Here is a 27,216-nt window from a genome sequence, read left to right as displayed (position 1 = left end):
CAGTTGTCTCCCTAGCCTCTAGATTAGGCAGCCCACAGCTCACCAGGTACGGAGGAGCTACAAATCCGAGCATGTTCTCTAGAGCTGAGGGAAATGCGTCGTGCCTCTTCAGTCCTCGGATCACTAACTCCTCTTCATTCCTTCATAACATGCTATGTTTCTTCTCATTCCAAGAGGGCGCCTCCTACTGTGGAAGGTCAATTAGCAGAACTGTCGACTGCCCACTAAGACAACTGCTGACCCCGCAGCTTGACTGCAGAAATTAATACAAGATGCAAACCGAAAATCGAAAAATACCCCCATACTGTACACATCAATTGGAGTAACCCATTAAGAATATGTATTGCTATATCCATATACTAAGAAATGACCTGAACAGCTACGCACAAGCGGAAAATAATCTACGTCCTGTGTCCCTTTGGCTTTGCTTGTTCCCCTAGGAGGGTCACATGTGCGACGTATGGATCCTTAGAAATGATACACCGTAAGCTCAGCTCTTCTCAAAGAAATCTAACCAAAGTAAAAGGGGCAACACTTCTTCCCCTTCATTTCAGCGACCAGTGGGGTCACGGCACCCTGACAACCGAGATAACATGTCAAAAGTTTCATCCAATGAGAGTTAAATGTTAACCCTTCTGCAAGGTTATTTTCAGAAACTTTCCAAGTAAAGTACTAGTGGGGGTATGAAGCTGCATAACCATGCATGTGGCTCATATTCTTTCTATGGACCTATACACCGCACATACTGATTTTGGATGCAAGATAACCAAACCCGATCACAGCCGAAGGAGCGCTTTTGCTTAGTTAAAGGGATTTTCCAGGCTTATTAATTGATAATCAGTCCTTAGGATTGGTCATTGATTGAAAATCGCCAGGGACACCCCAGGACAGCTATTAAAAGAGAGCATAACATTTGGGTTAGGACAGAGACCTCTTTACGGAAAGCCAAGCTCAGTGCAGTATATGGACCGACTACAACCTAGTGCGGCCATTTTACATTCAATGAATGGGACTGAGTTGTGAATATGCCATGTGACCTATGAACGTGACGTCACTCAACTTGTGATGCTAAGGGAGCAACGCTGGCACTCCAAATGGCTTATCCACGGGTGTCCCAGGTGTCGGACCCCTGCTCATCTTAAATCTATGAACTATTCTATATACTGTATATACACGCCATAATATATCTATACACACATATATACTGTACACACACACACACACACACACACAGTATATACAAGCATACATTTCCTATAAGAGACCATATACTGCCTATAAGACTACGCCTGCATGTAGTTATGACTTCTTGGTGGTCTGCATGACCCATTTCCACCTAATCGGTCCCTTGGTGAATAAGTGCGGCATTCATATGTCCATAACAGTATACAGATCTATTGTAATTATGCTATGACATGCCTCTAAACCGGCGCCCCCAGCTACGTCTCATAGGACGGCCTTAAATACATTTTTATTGATGGTGTCAGGACTTGTTCCGTGACTTCTCCAGGAACCTCGCATTTATCATTATGTTATTTCACGACACTGCAGGCAATGAAAATGCCAGGTAAAAGTTACACTGCGGTGGAAATATCCTACATCAGCTAAACGAGCCGCTCGACAAGTATTCATCCCATATAGATAGATAGACAGACAGACACAGCACATATGTTCAGATGATATTTTTTATTATGTAGCCCAAGATTGTGCAAAAAAACCCCCAAAAAAACAAAACAAAAGTGCACAAGGATTCGTCCATCACAAACATTCAGGCCCCCCTGAACCTCCCCAACCCTCTGAGATGAAGGCCTTAAAGGGGCTCTATCACTGGGAAAACTCATTTTTAACTAATCACATCCATGCATAGCCTTTAGAAATGCTATTCCACCTGTAAATTGCTTCAGTGGTTTCTGAATAAGTCCGTTTTTATTCATATGCTAATTAGACTGGTGCACGATACATCGTGCACCTCTTTGCTATTGTTTCCTATGGAAGGCTGCTGTTGCTGCTGACTTCCTGCTTCCTGTTTGCACACAAATAGGAGATAATAGCAGAGAGGAGGCTGCTGGGAACTTCCTGTGCTGGCTGGAAGTTCATTAGCATATGAATAAAAACGGACTTATTCAGAAACCACTGAGGCAATCTACATACTAAAGGTAGGTGTGGAATAACCTTTCTAAAGCCTATGCAAGCATGTGATTAGTTAAAAATGACCTTTTCCAGTGATAGAGCCCCTTTAAGAGAGTCGGGGACTCAGTCTCCCCAACCCAAAGGTAAGGGACACCCACCAATGAGCCAACAGCGGCTTCCCCAATGGCCACAGAAGCAGCGGTGGGCCAGGGTTGGAACCTATATGGCCACACTACTCCTCCCCATGGATCCAAAAGGGCAACTACATCCATTTGATCCTGTTACAACTATGTATATATTCATCCTATACACCATTTCCCAAATACAGAAGAAGAATCATCTATTCTCAACTCAAGTATTGAGATAAATTGGTACAGTGACCATGGCGGCGGTCACCAGATACGATTCGCCCTCATTATTATTATTGTTTATTTATATAGCACCAATAATTCCACGGTGCTTTACATTTGGGGGTTACACACAATACACAAATTATACAGGTAGATATAATACTAACAGTGACCGACTGGCACAGTGGGATAGAGGGCCCTGCCCGCGAGGGCTTACAATCTATGGGGGAAGGGGGTAGAGACAGAAGGAGAGGGGGAGACTGTACAGATGGTGGTGCGGTGATAGTGTTATTGGAGGTTGTAGGCCTTCCTGAATAGGTGAGTCTTCAGGGCCTTCTTGAATCCTGTGATAAAGGACCAACAACCAGATCGGGGTACGAATCCAGTCCAAAAGGAACCACACTCACCAGAAATGCAGAATTGAACAGCATTATTGGACAACACAAGCACAACACAAACGCGTTTCGGGCGTAAACTCCGCCCTTCCTCAGGTAAAATAATTCTAGCCACAATCCCACTGCACTGTATGCAGGTTGTAGCTCTAGTATGTAGGCAGCATTAGAACTACAGCCTGCATACAGTGAAGTGGGATTGTGGCTAGAAATTATTTGCACCTGAGGAAGGGCGCAGTTTACACCCGAAACGTGTTCGTGTTGTGCTTATGTTGTCCAATAAAGCTGTTCAATTCTGCATGAGGGCAGAGCGGAGCAGGAGGTCATTGGAGGATCTGAGGTTACGTGTGGGCAGGTAGCGGGAGATTAGGTCAGAGATATATGGAGGGGCCAGGTTGTGGATGGCTTTGTATGTTAGCGTTAGTAGCTTGAATTCAATTCGCTGGGCTATAGGTAACCAGTGGAGGGACTGGCAGAGGGGAGCAGCCGATGAAGATCGGGGGGTGAGGTGGATTAAGCGAGCAGCACAGTTTAAGGTGGACTGGAGGGGGGCGAGGGTGTTTGCTGGGAGTCCATGGAGAAGGGTGTTGCAGTAATCTAAGCGGGAGATTATGATGGCCTGGCGAGCATCTTGGTAGTTTCAGGGGTGAGGAAGGAGCGGATTCGGTGGATGTTCTTGAGTTGGAGGCGGCCGGAGGTGTTGAGGGTTTGAACCTGTGACTTGAAGGATAGGTCATACGCTGCTCTATTAATCGGATATTTAGGTGGACACATTCTTCACACAGTTTGCCAAATATAAAAAAACAGAGCCATTCAATAACAGGAGACTCCATTCTATAGGGTCCTGGGACGTGACCACAATACAACCAGGCCCGAATCTCTGTGTAGTCAGGCCGAGACACCATGATCCCCGGTGCTGTAGCTGGGCAACCATTCACCATACATCAGGCTGGCGGTCGGAGGACGTCCTGTTTACATTCTGTTCCCTTGTATTCACACAGTATAATAACCCCTTCTCTTTGATATGTAGAAGACCGAACATAACAAATATCCAATGGCCTGACATCCTCGGGGTCATTCAGGGATTTCACAGCAGATAATGCCACGCAAGAAGGAACTGGGAGACGGAAAATCAGAAAATAACCTAAAACTAAATAATGACGGTAAAGAATAGATGTCTGACTAGTTCACATTGTTAAAATTTCTTCTAGACCATTGATTTTAAAGAGGACGAGATGTAATACCAGACACATCCCAAGAGAGGCGCAGTTTCAGAAGGATTTAAAAATCCTAGACATCCCCTTTAAATAGTTTTATTGATTGACAGATATCCTAATGCTAGGTAATCCTAATCAGATCGGTGGGGGTCCTATATCTGGCACCCCCACCGATCAGCAGTTCTCTGCAGGTGCCGGAACTATGTAACAGAAAACGGAACCGGAATTCCCTGCGTTGTACAACAAATTGCCCATGACCATATAGCAATAAATAACTGTACACAATAGATGGATAGAGCTGGAGTAATTCCTGGAGGAAAGGAAAGCAGATCATCTCAAAGGGACTCGTAATTGAAACCAATAATTGATGTTAAGTAGTAGAGTTGAGCGAGTAGTATTCGATCAAATACCTCCCCGCCGTAGGTATGCGTGTAAGCGGCCGAACACCAAGGGGTACCTTGGTGTTCGGCCGCTTACACGCATACCTATGGCGGGGAGCAGGGGTGAACCTCGCCGCCCGAGGCGAACTACAGAAAGCCGCCCCCCCCCCCCGCCGGAGGAGGGGATGGAGCGGGGGCGTGGCTGAGCGGAGGGGGCGTGGCGACTCGAAGGGGGCGGGGCTTAGCACCGTTCGCCGGCAGAGAGCAGGCACGGAGGGGGCCTACTCTCTGCCTGAGCGTGAGGGGAAGCTGCTGGAGTACGTTCTATGAAGGATGTGGAAGAGTTGTCCAGAAATAGAAAAACATGGCTGCTTTATTACAGAAACAGAGCCACGCCTGAACATAGGTATTATGTGCTGCTGTGACTCATCTGCAATACCAGACAGAACCCATGACCAAATGTGGCGCTGTTTTAGGAGAAAAAAAACAAACATGTTCTCTAATCCTGGACAATCCCTTTAAAGTATGAGCTCTGTCCTACATAAGTTTTGTCACCACAACACCTAGAAACACAAGTTTCCGAAATTCCATTCTTTCTATCAAAAAGGACAGCAGCGTGACGAATGCTATAAGTGGTCAATAAGGTGTGTCTAGTGTCACTGATGTCCGTCATGTCTCAGATCCACCAATACATTTTTGGTTATAGTGAAAACCACAAGACAAACGTGAACAAAACTATTGAATGATGACATAAAAAAAACTTTATAAAGAGCTACTGTCTGAATAAGATCCTACAGACGATATATGCCCTATATATTGTGTGATCTGTAGTGGGTTTGTGGTACCCAAGCATCATGTGAGAGGAAGACTCATGCTTTTTTGCCCATGACATACGTTACAGAGTATGCTGTGATATTCCGTTTGCAGTCACTACCCCTCCCTGTGAGCAGTGCAGCCAGCAAGTGAAACGTCACAGTAGCAAGTGACTGAGTGTGACTGCGATTTATTACCTGTGATAAGGAAGAGTGGAGCAGGCAGATGAATCATGGGAAATGTGGTTTATCCACAGATTTACTGCACGAAATAATGGTAATAGAAGAAGCAGCAAGTAAAATAAAGCCATATAGTACTATAGGCCCCTACAATGCTGTTTTTCAGAGTCTACAATCAGGTCGGGATTTGCAGATATGACATGGACCATATGATACAGATGTATTACAGCCATAGAAGAAGAGGACAGGACTAGCCTACTCTGAGTATACCTTCTTTTGGGCCCCGTAGCAGATCCATTTGTTGTCTCTCTGCCATATACACGGATGTCATCTGTGTGCTAATCACGGCCCGGTGACAACTGATCGCTGGGGGTTAAAGTAGCTGAACCCGCTGTGATCTGATCTGATCGCCATGCCAGCTTCCACTAAAAGGAATTGCTTATGGCCATTTTTCTTCCATTTCTGAAGAGTGCTCCTTTAAATAGCTGCCATAAACCTGGGAGTCCGTGAGTGCTGTAAATCTAATAAGAGGTGTGTGGGATGCAAGACTAAGCCGGATGGAGTAGGGTCATAATTCACACCAGCATTAATGTCTGCCGTTGAAAGGAATATGCGGGGTAAAGGAACCACATAGAAAGAAAGAATATTCCGCCAAAGTATTAAGTGAATGTGAATATACATGAAGAAAGGAAAGAATGTACATGATTGGAAGGGTGGGGGCACGAGAAATGTAGAGATGGAGAAATGCCAGCCATAAAAACAGGAATGTGGCTGAAGCAGGGAACGTGTGGGGTGAAATGCAGATAGAGTGTGGGATGAACATCTCCGAGGCCGCACATTTCTATCCAGCGTCCATCGGGAATACAGCTCAGCCCCAAGTGACGTTCCCTAAATCAAAGCTGACATCACAACTTATACAACTCGCCCCAATAATGGGGTCACACAATGCATACATAGAGTAGAAATATTGGGCTTTGCCATACAGAGGAATAAAGTCAGCAATCCTTTAACTAAAAGGTTATTATTCCTCAATTCAATCCATAACATGGTATCCAAATGTGTTGTATGACCTTAGACATATCACAATGATCCGTGGGAATCCAGATCCCAAGACCTCAGGGAAGAGGAAGAAGTGGGTGCTGTGACCCTTCACTTCTTCTTGGTGCTCTTCCAGGAGGTTGGGTTAGTGGGACAAGGACCTTCTACCAGCTCATACACCAATGACTAAACTCTCAGGGGTGATCCCAAACAAAGCGGTGTAGCACTCAGCTGAGCGCAGTTGCCCCTAAAATTTTCAAGAATGGTTCGGGCCTCAGCCCTTCCACCTCCACCGATTAAACCTTCAGACTATGACACGTCCATAACGTTCAATGACTAAGTAACCCGTATAGCGTACATACCATAGAGGTAGCCCAAGGAAAGATGGGCCCAGACCAAATTGAGGGAACATTTTGACATATATAGCGGTACATGCCATTAAACCAGACATAAGAACAGGGTCATCTGATCCCCGTTACTGGTGATCCATGGGGGTCCGATTTGACATTTATTGCATATTTTATGTCCCCTATAGGTCACTAGTGGGAATATCCATTGGCTGTAACCAGTTAATACAGTCCAGTAATAAGAATGACTCCAATTACGAGTCGTAGCCGCTGACATAACCCAGCTGTATGTTCACAGGTCCCGGAGGGCATTACCCCCGCACTGACATAATAAGAAGTTACATGTTGGACCGAAATGTCCTTTTTAATATTTTTTAAGCTAAAATATTGGCATGTACTTGTTACACCCTGGAACAACAGTACAAGAAGAAACCCCTTTCATGCCATCCAACGCTAACCACCGGCTGGAGCAGAAAAAATATCACGCCATGCTTATTTAGAGGGAACAGGGCGACTTTGCTGGCAGCGGCCGCAGGGTGTAGGTGTGTGTGTATAAATCTGCGGACTGTATAAAATCATCTCCATGACAGTTTATCAAAACAGGAAACTCCAGAGAACAACAGGATGAGAGTGCGGGGGGCGGCTATATACTAGGAATTAGATAAAATAGCACCGGGGAGGGGGGGGGGGTAACATCGGGTTATACGTGAGCAAGAAATCACAGGAAGGGAGCGACTGCAAACTGAGGACAAGAACATTGATATTACAGGATCAAGAAACTGGACGGGGTTATCGGAAAGCGCGGGATGATATCGGGTCAGGGAGTTAACATTCACATGTGAGCTGTTGTGTGATATTGTGCAATGTTATCTGTTTGGGTGGGGAAGTTCATCACAAAAATAGAGAACGCTAAAAAAAATATCCGGTGAATTTCAGGCCACGAGACTCAGCGGTCACTTTAGTTAATCCTCAGTATATTAGATTATGAAGGTTTGCACAGTATGTCACTTATTAGGGCAGCACTTTGTACTTCAGAGCTGCGCTTCCTATTGTGATTGAGGAAGGGGATTACAGCCGTTGTTTAATAAGATGGAGACGGTTGAAAGGGGTCTTAAAAGGAATTCAAAAAGTGGAATTTGGAATTTATTCTAACCCCCAAGGGTGTCCACAGCCTGTGTCTGGTGTCGGACCCACACCAGAAGCGACATACAACTTAAAGGGGTTGTCCCATTAAAGACCCATTAAAGTGTCACATCGCTGAGGGTCCAACTGTTGACTCCCCCAACGATGTGAACGGGAGATGGAAAATGGGGAGGATCAGTGATCTATAACCCTTATTTATCTCAATTAGGACATCCAGCACACGCCGTAATTATTAAAGGGGGTGTCCCATTTAAGAACCGTATCTCCGATCTATAGGACGCCCAGCGATAAGGAGAACAGGGCACTGAAAGAGAACTTGTGTGATCGGGGTTCTATTCACTACAATGGGGTTGCAGCTTCGGCAGCCCAATCACAGTGAATGGAGCCCCGATCACACAATCGCTGGGGGATCCTATTGATAGGGGATAGATGTCTTTAAGGGACAACCCCTTTAAGAATTACGTCTTGGGCTAGATGTCCTAATTGAGATAAATAAAGGTTATAGGTCACCGCTGATCCCCCTCACTTTTGGGGTTAGGGGCCACCACAGACCACAGGGCATATGCCAAGATGACATGCTTGCAGCCACATAGTGCTTTACAGCTAATCATGGAGGAGAAGATCATTAGCATATAGGGGGCGCTCTTCTGAGAAACCCTATAAGAGGGGACCATTCGGCAGTGCAGTAACTGGGACATCAGATTTGCCCTGTCCTGTTATATGTTAAAACCAGGTGACGGCAAAACATTTTGGAACAGAAAATCTTCACATCTTCAGATATGGAGACATGAAGAAGAAAGAGAAATGTGGAGACAGCAGAGAATATGCCATGTATTGCAACTCACCTGAGGAGCGTGATCTGTTTCTTGAGCTGGCACGTAGATCTATCTTCAAGTTGGCCAAATCCTCTTCGTCCAAAGCAATGTCCCCCCAGAAAGCGACTAGAAACGAGAAAAACCATAAATGAATCGGAATACTTCCGTGCGCAACTTTACGATAACCCTGCGCAACTCTGTGAGCGCATTCACACCATGCAGCTAAGGCCATGACCTATCTGACTGACGTAAGGGGGGAAAGTCGCCCAATAGAGGTTGGGTTATAAAACCTAACAGCAAGAACCAGACACCTCTGATGGCAACTTAAAGGGAGTCTGTCAGGGAAATTTGGAACACTAAACCACCCACAGATCCTTATGGACTGGAGGTTTAGTGTCTCAAATTGCCTTCTTTTAATGCAATCCACAGCCAAATTAAAAATAAACCCTGTCCTATCGCCAGTACTGTCTGCGCCAAAACAGTTCTTCAGTAAAGCCAGAGTAGTTTACTTTGGCTTCAATGCGCATGCGCCATAATTCAGATTCATCCCCAGTTGAGTAATCTGCAGTCAGGTACAGGTCCTCAACACTGTAGGGAAACAACCATGTGAGGGCCGATTTGGTCTATTATCTGATCTAATAACATACAAAAACACCATGTAGGACCCAAAATAAAAAACAACATGGCACCCAAGTTCACCACTGACCTATTGAAAATTGCAACCACAACCCCTCCGTCCTTCTGTATCCAATTGTCCTTCTGTTGGCACATGTTCCGGGTAAGGTAATAATGCCCACATGGTATTTGCCCCCCTCTATAATCTAGCCTTGTCCCTTGGTACCAGATACAACATTGGCATTGAACCCACACCAGAAAGATGGGCAAGAAGGCTTCATCTCCACCTTCATTTTGGCAGAGAACCCCTTTTTAAAATCTAGTAGGGGCATGAAATACTATCATGTATTATTCTCACAGAGAGAAGAAGAATTTCATAAACCTTCTCAGTTTGATTCACAATCTCATTTTAACCATAAAAAAAAATAATTCAGCCTTGTGATGCTTTTTAGCTACGAGCGATGTGTTATATCAGGAATTCTGTTATTCTGTACGGAAGCTGTCACTTCACACACGGAGGAATGTAACAGCTGCCGTCTCACCTGGATGTTTCGATCACATGGTAGAAGGAATTTTTTTATTCTATGGAGTTACATCAGAAAAGCAGGACATGACTGGTGTCGAAATATGGCCCAAACAAACCAGCAGACCACGGCCAATGCGAGACACACATGGAGAGCCGCTCCGATGGTGGACACGTAACACCACACTTACAACGTGAGCAAGGAATCTCCACCAGTCAGCTCCAACGAAGATGCAACCATGACCATATGTATATATCTGACAACAGAAGGCACCAAACAATGGCTGTAGTCTGACAAAATCCCCCAAAACAAAATTCACTGCATTTCACTTTCCAGAGCATTTCGCGAAGTCTACACAGAAAGTCGAACGACAGACATTTCACTTTCCAGCTTTTGGACCTACTTCTATAGGTTAGATCAGTTTCTCCATTCATCTCCAGAGCTGCATTCACAATTCTGCCAGTTAACATTGGAAAAACACAGCGGTCAATCTCCAGTCTGATGTCATATTTGTAAACGTAATAAAAGTTCACTGAGCACATGGGATGTAGCTTCTTTCCCCAAAAAGTCAGAAATGATCCCTTTGTAGATTTGTCACATGGGATGATTTGGAATATAACTTTTTATATAAGGTTCAAGGTACGCCCATGCGTTCCAGTGGTTTCAAGTGGCCATAAGGCCCCCCACCCTTCCCAAAGCCAATCTTGGAAGGTTTTTGAGTTAGGATGCACCTTTAACTAAACAAGCTACATTTCTATAAAGTAGTCAAGCTTCTGGGATTCAGAGATTTTGACCCATCCTTATGGACTACCAGCCTCCATTTCTCCTGACTGCTTTGGGCCCCAGCAGTCGGACCCCCATGGATCAGACATTTGACCCGTGTACTATGGATAACAGAATATTGATCATTAGTAGCACCGGACAGGGAATCAATGTCAGATCCCTGAGGGTTTGACAGCCAGGTCCCCCAGGGATCAGGAGATTGGGGACCAAAAGTTCCCCTAAAGTCTCCTTGTGAATGGAAGTGTTACTGCACCGATAGACACCGCAGTCTCAGTAGCCCCATTGCAGTGAATAGTGTGCCAATCACGCAAGCTCCCGGGTGCTTCATGGGAACATTCGGTTCCAATGTGCTCCTGATCGTTGGTGGACCACCAGCAATCTGACACTTATTCCCTGTTCTGGGATTGAGCTGCAGTACCAGACATTGCCACTCTTGTATTTGCGGCACTGTTCCTTTGCAAACAATGAGGAGATCGGAATTGTGCCTTCACTGTACTGAAGGGATTCTCAGGGAACTTCAACTGATCAGACATTGATGGCCTATCCCAAAAATATAAGTCTTGGAAACCCCTTCACATCTGCGTCATAGGTTACGCTTTATTATTTTCCATATAAAGACTAATTCCAGTGGCGGCCAAACAATCCCACTGACTTATAGTGAGGTCTATTAAGCCGCGCCAAAGAGTCCACCATTTTTAGAGAGAAAAAAATAGCCTGATAAAACCATTATAAGTCAACGGGGGAAAACACAGATCCATCATACCTTCTAAGAATCCACTAGAAGAAGAAGCCAGGCCACTTTAGACCATTTCTGAATTTTTAGAAAGGTCCTAAGTTCATGCTCACTTGTTTTCCCAAAATAAATTCTGTTCTAATGTCCTAGAGTCCCTGTTGGCGCTATTCATGTATCAAAACAATGAACTCCACAGTGGAGCCCCGATGGACTACAGTGTAAATAAATGGGGTCCGTGAGCGTCATCGTGCAAGACATTTGGCACAGCGTTTTGGCTTCCGTTATAAACAGAAGCCACAAAACAGATGTGAACAAAGAAAAAAAAACCTTAAAGGGGTTGTCCCGTTCCTTTTATTAGTGCCCTATCCTCAAGAGAGGTCATCAATAAAATGTCAGCGTTGGTCCGACACTCAGGCCCCCACCATGGACCCACTATGAAGGGGCTGCAGCACTCGGGCAAGGATTGCGAACTCTTCATTGTTTATAACGCACGCCATTTGCTTCATCTCGGCCATACATGGCTACTACAGCCTCGTGCTATAGAGAAGTGAATGGGATGAGGATGTCTACTGCGGCCACCACGAAACAGCATAGGACGTAACCTCACAAGTGTCGCGGCCCCTGAGAAACACCCCCTTAAAAAGAGCCCCATTGATGACCTCTCCAGAGGACAACATGACCCTGGACATGGCTATAGCAACCAGAAAGAAAGAATCCATTGTTTACATGGCCTACTGGAGAATGGTGGACAACTGAAACAAGAGAGTGACTTATGTCTTTCATATTGTGGCTAAAGCCTTACTAGGACCACCCAGTTATCTAATGTGTAGAAGATGATCTACAAACATTTGTTCAGCAGATGATAAATTTTTTGTTCTCGAAGAAGAAAAGCCACCATGGGAAGTGTTTGGTAGTAGCTTTATCTCTACCACAAGTGTCGGACTGAGGTTCCTTGGGCCCTCCTTCCAACATGCCTAGTAGATAGACCACAGTACCCTACAAATATAGGGGTCTTCTGTTGGACCATTATTGTGGTAGAGCATGGGCCGACTGGAGGATTCTTTGGTACTCTGGTGGGCCAGTCTGACTCGGTCTACCCCTCCAATGAGGACACATGCACATTTGGCCAAGCCAAATGTGCGGGACCTACTGACGTGTTTTCAGCGAGGAGATATTTGTTTGGACCCTTCTGAACCATAATAACTATAAAATCTGGGGGCAGAGCTTGAAGTATCTGGAGCTATAGCAAGCGGAAAGAAAGCATTCATTATTTACAAGGCCTACTGGAGAATGGAGGACAACTGAGACAAGAAAGTGAAATAGGTCTTTCAAATTGTGGCTACAACCTTATTAAGATGGCCACCCAGATCAAACTAAGGTTAGCCAAACCCTAGCAAGACCATATGCCTATTTAATGTGTATAAGATGATCTACCAATATTTGTTCAGTAGATGATAAATTTCAATATGGCTGATCCTTTGTTTTCGAGGAAGAAAAGTTGAGGACTGAGGTTCCTTGGACCCACCAAATAAAATTATTCTGGGGTCCCATCTACTAACCACGCTAGTAAATAGACCATAGTACCCTACCAAATATCCCTATTGTCCACTGGAAGACCCTTTGCCACTTTGATGGGCCAGTCCGATACAGTCTACCCCTCCAAAGAGGACACACACATTGGCCAAGCCAAGTGTGCAGGACCTACTGATGCGTTTTGAGCGAGAGGACATTTTATGAGCCCTTCTGAACCCTAATAACTATAAAATCTTGGGGTATAGCATATAGTATTAGGATCACATTAAGATTTTAGGTCCGTGACCCATATTTGCCTCCTTCCTTGCCAGTAGTCATTGCATGCACAAATGACTGCAATGTGGTGGCATCCGGGCTGAATAGGCCATTAGCTGGGACTACAGAGCGTCTCTATGGCAGAACAGACCAGGCTATGTGAGCTGCAGACAGAGTGAGCTGTGTAAGCGGACAAACATATGGACAGGACGCTGACAATCACTGTGCAAATGCCGAGGTGTAACCCTTTACAGGGCTGGACGGTGACAAATACCGCACAGCATCCACGTGTGCACAAATGCAAGCCGGGCATATAGTCAGAGATGATATGGATCCCTGGAAGACCACATGCAACAATAAGGAGATGTATACATGACACCTCTGCGAACCGGAGCTGTAAAAGGATTTTGGCCAATTGGTTCTCAGTGACCCACACAATTTTCACAGTCCAATGTGACGTTGCAGTAAGTAGTGATCAATGGGATAAGTCCAAATATTTGCAATGGGAGATTTATCTTCCATCTCATGCCTTTGAAGACAATCCTCACGGAATACGAAGAATAGTGATTTAGTGTTCAAGACACAGCGCCACATTTGTCCATAGGCTGTGTCTGGTATTGCAATTAATCCACATTCAAATAAATGGGACTTAGACAACCTGCTATAAGGAGAACCTGTCATCAGGTATAAAAAAAAAACAATGACCTATGTCATAGGAGCTGTCATCCTGAGCACTTTGGCATTTTCTTTATCCAAATCCATTCAGCCATTCCAAAGATATAAGCCCTGTAAGTATTGATGCAAATTGGGATCTACTCGCCAAGCGGGCGGTTTCTCTAGGGGAGGGGTCTCTGTTTAAGTCATGCCCAATTGATTACTATATCCTAATTTGCATTAACTCTAAAAGGGCTGCTATCTTTGGAATAGCTCAGGGTGACAGCGCTGATCAGACGATGTATGTCATTGGCCTACTGATAGCATTGACCATACTGAATCCAGTGAGAACATTGAAAGACTTCACCTGGAGACAAACCAACAATCTGGGACGCAGAAGTAAATTTCTAGGTCCATTGGTGATTGACGCTACATGCTAGATAAGTGCTGAGACCCCCACCGATTGTCATAAAATGGGACCCCGATCCCTCATTCTGCCTATCCACAAGGTGGTGACTATGGTAGAGTTTGAATGAAGCGACACTTGGCGATTCCATTGGTGCCAAAGACTTTCTATGGGGCATGACCATGGCTGTATTAGAACGCCTAGCCATGTGGGTCCCAGTGATCCGACTTCCACTGATCTGGCCTATATATCATCCAATTTTACCTTATATCCATAAATCAGGACTTCACAATTTTTTGTTGTCAATTGCCTATACACATATTATAATATGAGTGTATGATACAAGTATATGGGATCTGGTCTAAGCTACGCTTATGTTGTGATACTACACGTGTAACGTTGCGGTATATAATAAGCGTGTTTTTGTTCCTCGGGCCCTTGTATTTTTACAGAAGAGCCTTCAGATATGTTTTACTGCGGATTATTAGAGGCAGAAATACTATTCTTGGCATGTATCACATCGCGCTGTAAAAGCCAATGTAAATCATGACCATATGCCGTATTATCTAATGAGATTACCATGACAGATATGTGCAGCGAGGGCAGAATTCTCATGTTCATGACGTGAACTCCGCACACAAAAAATATACAGCACATGCAGAGACAAACCGCTTGTTGGGATAAAAGACAGATATACTGTTATAACCAGAGCCATAGTCCAGAAACTGGGCGGGGGCTGAAGCAAGATGCTCTCATTCAGTTAAAGGGAACGTATCAACTAAATTTACTTCGTAATTAAATGGATTATCGAGACTTTAAAGGAATTCTACCATTAACACCTTTTTTTTGTGGATAAGACGTCGGAATAGCCTTTAGAAAGGCTATTCGTCTGTTACCTTTAGACGTGGTCTCCGCTGCGCCGTTCCTTAGAACTACCGGTTTTTACCGGTATGCAAATGAGTTCTCTCGTAGCGATGAGGGCGTCCCTACCGCTGCCAGAGAAGTGACTCTCAGCGACGCCTCCTTCTTTGTGCGCAGCATCATTTTCAATGTCTTCCGGCGCAGGCTCGTAACTTCTAGGCCTCGGGCCTTGAGCAGAGCAGAGTGCGCAAGCGCACAGGCCATGGGAAAATGGCCTCTAACAATACGTGCAAGCGGCCATTTTCCTGCTCAGTCTGCTCTGCTCAAGAAGTTACGAGCCTGCGCCGGAAGAAGACATTGAAGATGACGCTGCGGATGAAGAAGGAGGCGTCACTGAGAGACACTTCTCTGACAGCAGTGGGGACACCCCCATCACTGTTTGAGCACTGGGGTCCGCCCCCATCGCTGCAAGAGAACTCATTTGCATACTGGTAAAAACCGGTATTTCTAAGGAACGGTGCAGCGGAGCCCACGTCTAACGGTAAGAGATGAATAGCCTTTCTAAAGGCCATTCCGACGTCTTATCCACAAAAAAAAAAATGTTTTAATGGTAGAATCCCTTTAAGCTGGAAACGACTCATTGAGATCTATGCGAGTTGTGGGCATGCTTTGTGACCTGTGCAGAGGTCAATTTGCATGGTGGGCATGCTCTGTGATCATCAGTAAGTGGATCCTAACATCTATACTATCTTATATAGGTGTTATCTACTGTTGTAATTTTACAATAATAATGGGATGACTGTTGAGACCTGATCTTTACAGAACAAGAAGTGTTCAGAATAAAAACGACAAGATTTCAAGATTAGAGAGAATCTGTCTAGCAAAACATCCAAGTGGAAACCATCAGCAAGGACTAAATTCCTTACTGATGGTTTTCACCTGTTGCTATTAACTAGTTCCTTTAAGGTAAAACGGAAGGGCCATTAACCCTTATGATTCTACCTGAAGGAACGTAGCATCTGTCCGGTATTGGCACAAGTACACAGACAGCAGATTCCACCTGAACATGTGGACACGGTCAAACTCGCAGTTTCCTTTTTTTTCATAAAAATGATATTTTCAGTAAAGATATAGCAATATCCCCAGATGTAGCCATGGTAACCGGAACGAAAATAGTCACTACTTATACCGCCGGCTGTACAGACCAGTTATTCGCTCCGACGGAGTGAGATTATTATTAATAGGGTACCAAACTCTATAGAGGTACCTTCAGGCTGTGGCCCCCATGTTTTTTTGTGGGATAAGCTGACGTTTTCATCGCCATTTTTCTTACATCCATTTACATAGACATCAATGTCAAAAAGGCGGATCCGTTGTGGTCATTGTTTTGGTTTTTTGATACGTGTGTAAACAGACGGCCATCCATTTGCGTCCATTTTATTTTTTTTTTCAATCTGTTAAATGGATGTAAAAATGTGATCTGAATAGCATTACTCTAAATTCACACTAGCTTTCAGGTTTCCACTCTTAAAGGGGACCTCTCATGTCGGCTTTCCCGTTATGTGCCCCAGGGCTTGAATGGCCACTGTCAGAAGGGTATTCCTGAAAGTCTAGCTAGGCTATGAGGAACGCTCCCCTGACTGTATTCGTCCATAGACAAGTACTGGGGGGCTTTCTTCAGAGCTTAGCGTTATGGCTGGGCGGTAAACAGCGCCCCCTCTGACAGTACAGAGCTATGGATGAATAATGTCGTGGGGGGGGGGCGTTCCTCACAGCCCAGCTAGACTGTCAGGAACGCCCTTCTGACAGTGGGTAGAGATCGGTAACGGCATCGATATCGCCAACCCCGGGGCACATAACGGGAAAGCAGACAGTGCTTTGAATTCAGCGTATTGTCGGCTTTCTAGCTGTATATAATACCGCATGTGCCCGAGGACACGAAAGATCGTCTTTAAGGTCCGCATGGGGAACTGAAAAACGGAAACCCTATCCACTTAAAAAAACAGTTACCTGTAGACCCCATAGACTATAATGGGGTCTGTCAGATTTCCACCTGAAATTGCCAAGCAGGACTCTATTTTAATGGGAATGGGGGATGGCGTCCTGAATCGCTAGTGTGAACAAACCCCTATCCTGCTTATATACCTCGGTCTCCGGCAGTCCAGACCTCTGGTTCCTCCATCTCCTTTGCAGCCACTCCAACTGCTGCTGATGTCACTGACTCACCTCTACGTGGGCCACAGTTTGACAGAGTAGAGTGGAGTCGGCCATGCTACCCATAGACGGTGCATCAGCAGGGAGGGACCAACAAACAAGAGTGCCGCCCTTCACAAACGGGGCCAGAGAAGAAGAGGTCGGGCCTCCCCAGCCCTCCGGGGTGTATATTACTGGTAAAGCTTAAACATTGCAGGGAATGCTCCGGTAAGATTTGCTAATCCCTGAATAATCCCTTTAAACTTTTCGTACACTTTATTCCCTTTTACTTTGTTATTGTAGTGTATTATGGCTGTCAGCGGAGCTATGTCCAATCCAGGGTGTTGCAATATCATGTCAGTTCCCGGGCCAGTGTCATACCAGTGCCGTCAATGGTGCTGGACCTGGGCAGTAAGGGTTAAAAATTAGGGGCAGATTTTCCTTTATGAACCTTGCACAATTTTGCTTCCGTTTACTACAATATTTGAGTTATTGGGAAACGAAAAGAAGAGATGAATCACGGCAGCTGTGTCACCAAGAGTCTCGATGGCGAAAAGCAGCGGGGGCTTCCAGACCGCAGGACGACATGCAGAAAACATTACGCTACACTGCAGCTGTGAACCATGGGGGTTCAGTATCCCGCAGCAGGACCCTTATGTATGTTACATACACTTACACGAGACAGGCCTGAGTCAGCGTATGTGTGCGTTCCCATGCGTGAATCACTGCATATCGTATGAATGAGTGTGTCAGAGCCTGTATCTGCCTGTCTGCCTTTGTGTTTATGTGGCAGATAATCTTCCCGCACATGTGGGGAGGGGAGAGTAAAACTGTCTATGTGTCAGTCTGCGAGAGTGTAAAGAGGACAAGTGGTGTGTAAGTGTGCAAGAGAGACCTGGTGACAGACGGAGAGGTGGACCCGGCCAAGAGAGTGACAGGGGGTCACATAAAGAGCCATCTATGCCGCCATATCTCATGACCTAGGACATTGACACAAAAGGTGGGATGAACGGACTCACTTCTTACCTGCTCCTACAGATAAGATAGCCGTGTCTTGGCTATCTCCCCTGACCTCAACTGGCAAGAAAAACGCGTAAAAGTTGCAAATTTCCAGTGGCACCGGTCCTAGTTTGCAAGAAGTTTGCAAGAACTGTGCCAAAAGGAGTAGCAAGTGACTACGTCCGACAAATTTGCACAAAGACTGCCACTTACACCAAAGGATACAAATATTAGTGTAGCTCTATTCCCGCAAAGTCCACATGACAGATTTGGCATCTATTGGAGACCATTACCAACGACCATGGTTTCATGAATAAGGTCGTAGAATATTCTGACCTTGCCAAAACTCTTAATAAATCGGGAATCCAACCATCATCTTTACTTAGACTGATGAATCTTACGCTAGTCTTAGGAAATATAGACTCTTGACTCTCTGTGTCCTTGGACTGTTCTGCCCAAAAAGTTACTAGATTTTTGGGTAGGACATGTAGCTCCACAATTTTACTAAAATTTTTGGCATAACGTCAAATGCCATTCCTAGAATAAATTCAGCTAAGACAGTAGGGTGAACGCCCCCCCCATGACAATAGCAAATCTGGATCCAGGTCTGGACCTTCTCACCACCTATGAATGGATTTGACCTAGACTGCTATCAAGGTAGGAGACCTCGGGAACAAGGAGGAAATTGCTAAAAGATACCATTAGCCAACAAAAGGATGCTGGGAACACTTCCAATACGTTGTGTATCCTGTTAGGTAGCATATGAGATAACCCCTGACCTGAATAATCTTATATACAAGCATATTCTAGTTAAATTTGAGTCTTTCAATGCCTGGAAGATTATCTTGCACGGAAACGCATTGTTTTCAGACAACCAAATGTCTGTAGAAGAGTAAGAAGAGGGTCTGTTCCCTCTAAGACAGGGGTAAAGCTGGACAAACACTGTCATGTCAGCCAAAACCCCCGATTTTGGCAGAACTAGCCAGCCATGAAATGTATACAGTGGCCTCATGACTCTCCCCAAGGGGGTATTGTTTTTAGGTCTTTATATGCCTTTTGGCTGACTGTGTATAGGAGGGGGGGGGGGTCTCTCAACGATCCCTCAGGGGGATATTGGACTTAGAAGACGAGACCCACTTCCTGCTACACTGCACCAAATACTCAGCTGTGAGGGTCGTCTACTACCAAAGACTCTCTGCCCACATCCCAGACTTCATATCTGCAGACGAGAAGAGGAAACTCTACATCCTACTGGGAGAAGAAGAGGCCACGGTGGAGATCGCTGCCCAATACGTGTCCAGCTGTCACCAAACAAGAGGAAGATGAGACTCCACGGACTGTTATACCCCAAACCACCCACCCCACCTCCCCATATAGCGGTCACCAACTATGAGGAAGATGAGACTCCACGGACTGTTATACACCAAACCACCTCCCTCCACCCCCCCATACCCACCACTCACCCACCCGAATCCAACTCCCCCCCACACACACACTTTTCTAGCTTTGGCAATGCCAAATATCTATTCGGACGTGCCAATAAAGCTTGTTTGATTTGATTTGATACTCCTTTATTTCTTGGGAAGATAAGACCGGGAGCTGGATTCCCGATCATGAAGTTATCCCCTACCCTATTGATAGGGGATAACTTCTAAACTTAGTACAACCCCTTTAACTATAGTTCACAGATCAACCCTTCATTATGTGTTGTATTCTGTACAGCGCCACCCCAGGGAAAATGATGCATGACATGGAACGCATTAAAATGAATGGGCTGGATGTCTACTTCATCGACATCAAGACTCCTCCAGAGTACTTTTCACGAACTCTTTGCATGGAGGACCTTAACAATGGCCCCTAATCCCTAATGGGCTACATAAGTAGGAGTCCAATAAACCAGACAAACCCTAAAATACCATCTATCCCAAAGTAGGTGAAGATGGAAACAATAATAGGGAGAGAGGCATTTAGGTCAAAGTGGATTGGGACTTCATAGTGGAGATACCTACGTCATAAACTCATTATTCTAGAATCTGACATTACATACAGATACAACCACTTAAGGGTTTAGTCGCTGACAGTACATTACAATTATGTATTGTGTGCTGAACAATGAGTGGTTATCATTACTTCTCACATAAGACACCCAAGAAAATTGCTGCTCGACTCTCCTCGATATCTAGAACCACATGGTCTTCCTTCCGCCGCAGCAGTGTTAGTAGTAGTAGAAGCAGCAGGGGTCAAGGATGCAGGACTTCTGGAAATTGGCCATTAATCTTCTTAACAGAAGGGATAACCCACTTCAACTCATTTCCTTCTCCTACAAGACTTTCACTTGTGACTCGAAAGTGAACTCTCGTCCACATCACATCAGAAACACGTAGACAATCGATTGTTGACCGATAGAGATCACATCAGAAAACACGTTGACTATTGATTGTTGACCGATAGATATCCCAAGTTCTCCAAGGAACGTTATCTTTTTGGAGAGGGAGATAAGGGACACCAGATATACTAAAAATAAAGGGTTTGGTTTAGGTTGATAAAAGAGGAATTGTCCGATATAAAGGGGGCCTGGTCTACATCAGAATTTCGATGTGGATGGATATTTGGATAGTTCCAATGGTCCTCTAAAGCCTCCATAAACTTTAGGTGGCTTTACAATGGTTGTTCTTCTTAACCCACATGTACATGTTCAAGGCCGAGCATGTATGAGCTCTTGATAGGCAGAGGTGATTAAGTTGCCCCCAGATACCCCTCAAGATGGATTCTCTTCCTTGAGATCAAAGAATCGAGAATGTCGAGATCCAAATTATGCAATTTTTCCTTTCTCACCTGCTGTAAGGGAGAGTCAGGGCACACATTTGACTGGAGGCCGGTCATGTCAAAATCGATGGGTTTGGCCAACAATTATGTAATAAGTATGGTCAATTTTAGATTGTGATGAAAGTAATTCAAGGTGGCCATAGACATTAGATTAAAGTGGACTGAATGGGACCAGCCAAGAATCTAATGTGTAGGACGGTCTCCTGACTTTCCCTTGATGGAAGATCAGGAGAAAGAAGGGTCTAAAGGGAGATAAGGGATAGAGAGGTTTCGAGTAGCAGTCTCTCCCTATTGAGAACACATGGATGATCTGCTAAACCCAGCAAGCATGGTGGGATCAGGATTGAGAACTGAAAGCTATCTCAAGTGCAAGACGAGATTAATGTAGCAGCATGACATAGTTCTTTGACCAAACTCAAGCTTCACGAATGACTTGGTGTCCTACCAATTACTGAGCGTATGGCATTAGCCAAAGGTCAACATTTGGATAATCGCTATCAAAAGTACCAGCTGGAGATTTATTACAAGAACATCTCTAAGATTCTGACACCAGACGCCCCAAAATCGGTACATGACGTACTGCCTATGACCTTCCAAAGATGATGGGGACTTCTGTGTAGTCAAAACAGTGGGATAAGGAGGATATGTATACAATTCCAGCTCTATGGGATCATTGGGTATGTTCACATATTGGAATCTGGGGCTTCTACTTTAAGTGACAGGATGTCAAAAGTTGTCTTTGGTGAATATAAATCCAGGACACCATAAAGAAAGAAAGTGTAAGTTCTTCCAGTGGGGTCTCTTCCAACACCATAGTAATCCAAAAACAAGTACATAGATCATCTCATGGAGGTGACCATATCACGTCCGAGTACAGAGCCGTAATAAAGCAGCTACAGAAATATTGGCCATACCATACATGCAGTCCATAAGGCTCTGTTTTATGGAGGAGTAGGTGCTCCATGTGTTGCTATAGAAGGTGTTACTGTGTTCATGAGATTAAGGAGGCCATACATTACTCCTAATAGTCCCATACACATGGAGACTTTGCTTGGCCTGGTGGGTATGAGTTCTTACCGGCGGTAAGCTATTACCAGATACTTCTAGTGGCAGCTCATACCCTCCGAGTACATGAGGATCAGGTGTATTGAAATACAACGGCCCGCACCTTCTTTCCACCAAACACAGACAGTTGGGGGTACTGCCAAAATCCATGAGTGAAGCCAACATTCACTTAGTGTATACGAGCACTTTTAGGATGATCTTGACCAATCTACCATGGTTATCAGAAGACATCACCAAGGAAAGTGGCCAATTCCCAAATGCTTGGTGATCTGGTGGAAACAGAAGAATTAGGCAGGAGCGCCCCAACCTAAATGATTTACCAATGCCCACCCAGAAATCAAGCAAGCGTCTTGTAGATGTGCAGAGGGATTCTCTAGTATCTCTATTGGACATAGTGTCTTACATTCTGGAGGAGCGGCCATTGCCTGGACAACCCATTGACATCAACAAGTAATACTTAATTTTACCAGTGATGGCGCTACAGGAGAATTGGGTACTTGCTGTTAGGTTCCTTGGGAACATCTTTTTTTTGGGACAACCTTGGACAGTCCAAAATGGACAACCCCTTCAAGTTCTTAGGGGAAAGATATGTAAATGAAGCTTTCTATATATACTAGATATGTGCACATTAGAGAAGATCGCCTATATACAGTATAAGAGGCGGGGGGGGGCATATAAATGGCTTGGTGCAATGTACATAATCTATGACGGTATGAACAAGGTCAGATACAGTATGAGGTCTAGAGAAAGCTTCAAGATTTGGGATAGAAAATTGGATTTTGATATCTACTGTGAACAAAGACCAATTTCAGAATATACTCTATGCAGAACTATGGAGGGGGCAGTCACAAAAGAGAAGGTCAACCAAAAATGGTGAATGGAAATAAAGCATTACACAGTTTTCATTGACATAAATAGGTTGTCTAGGCAATGTATGGACATGCTGGATCCCCTAATAATCAGCTGTGAAACGTGAGGGAACCCTGGAGCAAGTGTTCCATTTCCCTATAGCACCTCCGCAGGAGAAATAAAGCATTACAAAGTTTTCATTGACATAAATAGGTTGTCTAGGCAATGTATGGCCAAGCTGGATCCCCTAATAATCAGCTGTGAAACGTGAGGGAACCCTGGAGCAAGTGTTCCATTTCCCTACAGCACCTCCGCAGGGGAAAAAAGCATTACACAAGTATCACTGAAAGCAATAGGTTGTCCATGTCATTTATGGTCCTCCAGGGATGGACACTCTTCTGGCGCTATCTCTGGCTAATAGATGACTCTCATATTATTATTCATTCACTATTTCCTATTAGAAACTGGAAAATAGGTTTTCTCAACCCTTTTCATTTTTATGGCCTTCAGAATAGCAGGCTGCAGGAAAAGTACTGATGTCGTCTCTCACGCTGTAGATGGCAAAGAAAGTGGGTCATTGACCTATCCAAAGCCTTTAAAGCAAAAACACCCAGGCTGCGGGCGTATTATTGGGCTGTTTTATGTTCACTGGAAAAAAAAAAGAGGAAGAAGGCGACCAACAAGAAGAATGGGGATCGCTACAGAGCTCAAGAACATTCAGAGGAACCAAAGAGAAGACAGGACGTTGTGGAGATACACAAATCATATAGTATGGTGGGGGCAAAACCAAGTAGACACGTAACGTAATATAAGAATATACGGTTCCTATAACACTTTTGCACCCTATAGGTCTGCAGCAGAGCTGAAACTCTCAGTGCACATTCACACCAGTGTGAGAGGTCTTAGGAGACTTGGAGGAGTCTGTGCCGCAGCAGCTGAAGAGAAATGCCTCAGTGTCCTGTCCCGAAACCACAAGAGCTGCTAGACAAACAGAATCCGATGTACGTCTTACTACATTACACTACTTGAAGTAACCTCACACCTTGTACAGAAGACCGAGATGGTTGGAACTACACATACAACCCGCACCAAGTGTCACCGTGTTATATAAATGCAATCACGTAGATAGAGCGCCCTCTCTGGATACTCGGGGGTGGAACGTGTCTGTGTGGCAGGACCAAATTTCCAGCCCAACACACCAGGTCGTACATCCAGCAAATAATCCCAGACAACCGTTCTGTCACCACTAAAGCAAAGCGATTGGAGAAGCACCAGATTGGCGACCGCCAGATGTTGCGCTGAACAAGAGTATAAACATCTACAGATGTAGCAGAGCTCAATGTGACATTTGGCACAGCTACATTGTGTAGGGATTGCAGATGTATAGGCTGCGTGGTCTCATACAGGCGACAAAGAGTTAAACAAGACCCTCCGCTCAGCGACATCTACACAGATCTGCGATACCAGACAGGCCGGGCACAATCTTTCAGAGAACCCGAATTGTCAAATATTTAGTTCACTGCCCGAGGCTAAAGAAGAGTAGCTCGCTGGCGCCCCCTTAGCAAACGGTGACATCCGCATGGAAATTACTTTACAACATGTTGGAAAATAATTTGGGCAGAGGGTTGGTATGAGATATTGGAAATACCGCTGCGTCCCAATATATAGATTTTCACGCCCCTTGCCCGTATACACGGAGTAACGTTCCACGTATGGGGGCAATATCGATAGCGAAGGATAAATCAGGGGGTGCAATGGGGAAAACTTTGATAAGATCTGCCATCTTTTTTTAAAGGGACACACACACTTGTCAAGGAGCCCCAATATAAAGTCATGTGTGAAGTGTCCAAAGTTCTCTCCCTTCCCCCTCCTGAGCCTTCCTAGCCCCTCTTGCTCTGCCTCCTCCTCCCCCAGGTCTCCCCCTCCTCACCAGCCTTGCAGGGGTCCTTGTAGTCAATGTGCTCGTCCTGCTCGTCCAGCTCCGGGGCATAGTCCGGGAAGTCCTGCCACTCTCCCCGCAGCAGCAGCAGCCCGGGCAGCAGGAGCAGCAGCGGCTGCAGCAGTGGAGCTCTGCCTGTCCAGGGCATCCCAGGGCTGTCTGTCTGTCTGTCTGTGGGCTGCTGCCGCTGCTGCTGCCTCCTCTCCCTCTCGGCTCAGAGAGGCGGGCTTCGTACGGATCAGCCCCCTCTCCTCCAGCCCTGGGATATCATTGTGTCCCTGGGAAAGAGCCAGCCTAATAGGGAGGGAGGAGAGCGGCAGGACCTCTAACCCCGCACAGGCTCCTGCACACATGACTGCGGCACTCACCCTCACACCGACCACTGCTGCAGAGCATCGCATCTCTCTGGACAGCTGCTGCAAAAGGTTGCACTCATCCCTCCTATACAGGTACTGTATGTGTCTGCAGAGCATTGCTTCTCTACCTGCATGTGCAGAGTCCTACGTTACCTATATAGGTATCTGCAGAGCATCACTACTCTACCTGCATATGTATCTGCAGAGTATCACTACTCTACCTGTATAGGTATCTGCAGAGCATCAGTTCTGCACCTGTATAGGTATCTGCAGAGTATCACTACTGTACCTGTATAGCTATCTACATAGTATCACTACTCTACCGGTATATGTATCTGCAGAGTATCACTACTCTACCTGTATAGGTATCCGCAGAGTATCACTACTCTACCTGTATAGGTATCTGCAGAGCATCACTACTCTACCTGTATATGTATCCGCAGAGCATCACTACTCTACCTGTGTAGGTATCCGCAGAGCATCACTACTGTACCTGTATAGGTATCTGCAGAGTATCACTACTCTACCTGTATAGGTATCTGCAGAGCATCACTACTGTACCTGTATAGGTATCTGCACGATATCACTACTGTACCTGTATAGGTATCTGCAGAGTATCACTACTCTACCTGTATAGGGATCCGCAGAGCATCATTACTGTACCTGTATAGGTATCTGCAGAGCATCACTACTCTACCTGTATGGGTATCTGCAGAGTATCACTACTCTACCTGTATAGGTATCTGCACGGTATCACTACTCTACCTGTATGGGTATCTGCAGAGTATCACTACTCTACCTGTATAGGTATCTGCACGGTATCACTACTCTACCTATATAGGTATCTGCAGAGCGTCACTACTCTACCTGTATAGGTATCTGCACGATATCACTACTCTACCTGTATAGGTATCTGCAGAGTATCACTACTCTACCTGTATATGTATCTGCAGAATATCACTACTCTACCTGTATAGGTATCTGCAGAGTATCACTACTCTACCTGTATAGGTATCTGCAGAGTATCACTACTCTACCTGTATAGGTATCTGCACGGTATCACTACTCTACCTGTATAGGTATCTGCAGAGCGTCACTACTCTACCTGTATAGGTATCTGCACGATATCACTACTCTACCTGTATAGGTATCTGCAGAGTATCACTACTCTACCTGTATATGTATCTGCAGAATATCACTACTCTACCTGTATAGGTATCTGCAGAGTATCACTACTCTACCTGTATAGGTATCTGCAGAGTATCACTACTCTACCTGTATAGATATCTGCATGGTATCACTACTCTACCTGTATAGGTATCTGCAGAGTATCACTACTCTACCTGTATAGGTATCTGCAGAGTATCACTACTCTACCTGTATAGATATCTGCATGGTATCACTACTCTACCTGTATAGGTATCTGCAGAGTATCACTACTCTACCTGTATAGGTATCTGCAGAGTATCACTACTCTACCTGTATAGGTATCTGCAGAGTATCACTACTCTACCTGTATAGATATCTGCATGGTATCACTACTCTACCTGTATAGGTATCTGCAGAGTATCACTACTCTACCTGTATAGATATCTGCATGGTATCACTACTCTACCTGTATAGATATCTGCATGGTATCACTACTCTACCTGTATAGGTATCTGCAGAGTATCACTACTCTACCTGTATAGGTATCTGCAGAGTATCACTACTCTACCTGTATAGATATCTGCATGGTATCACTGCTCTACCTGTATAGGTATCTGCAGAGTATCACTACTCTACCTGTATAGATATCTGCATGGTATCACTGCTCTACCT

At 45.0% G+C, this 27,216-nt stretch overlaps 1 protein-coding gene across 1 annotated transcript in view; it reads right to left on the bottom strand.

Annotated features, from left to right (window-relative positions):
- The window catches only part of BMP1 (bone morphogenetic protein 1), a 61,414-nt gene extending 36,164 nt beyond the window's left edge, over window positions 1–25,250 (bottom strand). Inside the window, exons 1-2 of the mRNA XM_075272710.1 lie at window positions 25,031–25,250; window positions 8,835–8,930 (exon numbers count right to left, since the gene is read on the bottom strand). Coding sequence (XP_075128811.1) covers window positions 8,835–8,930; window positions 25,031–25,187 — 253 coding nt within the window. The 5' untranslated portion in view covers window positions 25,188–25,250. The remainder of the gene's footprint in view (window positions 1–8,834; window positions 8,931–25,030) is intronic.
- Window positions 25,251–27,216: the final 1,966 nt, after the last annotated feature.

Source organism: Leptodactylus fuscus, chromosome 5 (genome assembly GCF_031893055.1).
Source record: "Leptodactylus fuscus isolate aLepFus1 chromosome 5, aLepFus1.hap2, whole genome shotgun sequence".
NCBI lineage: Eukaryota > Metazoa > Chordata > Amphibia > Anura > Leptodactylidae > Leptodactylus > Leptodactylus fuscus.
This window is presented reverse-complemented; position numbering and strand designations above follow the sequence as displayed.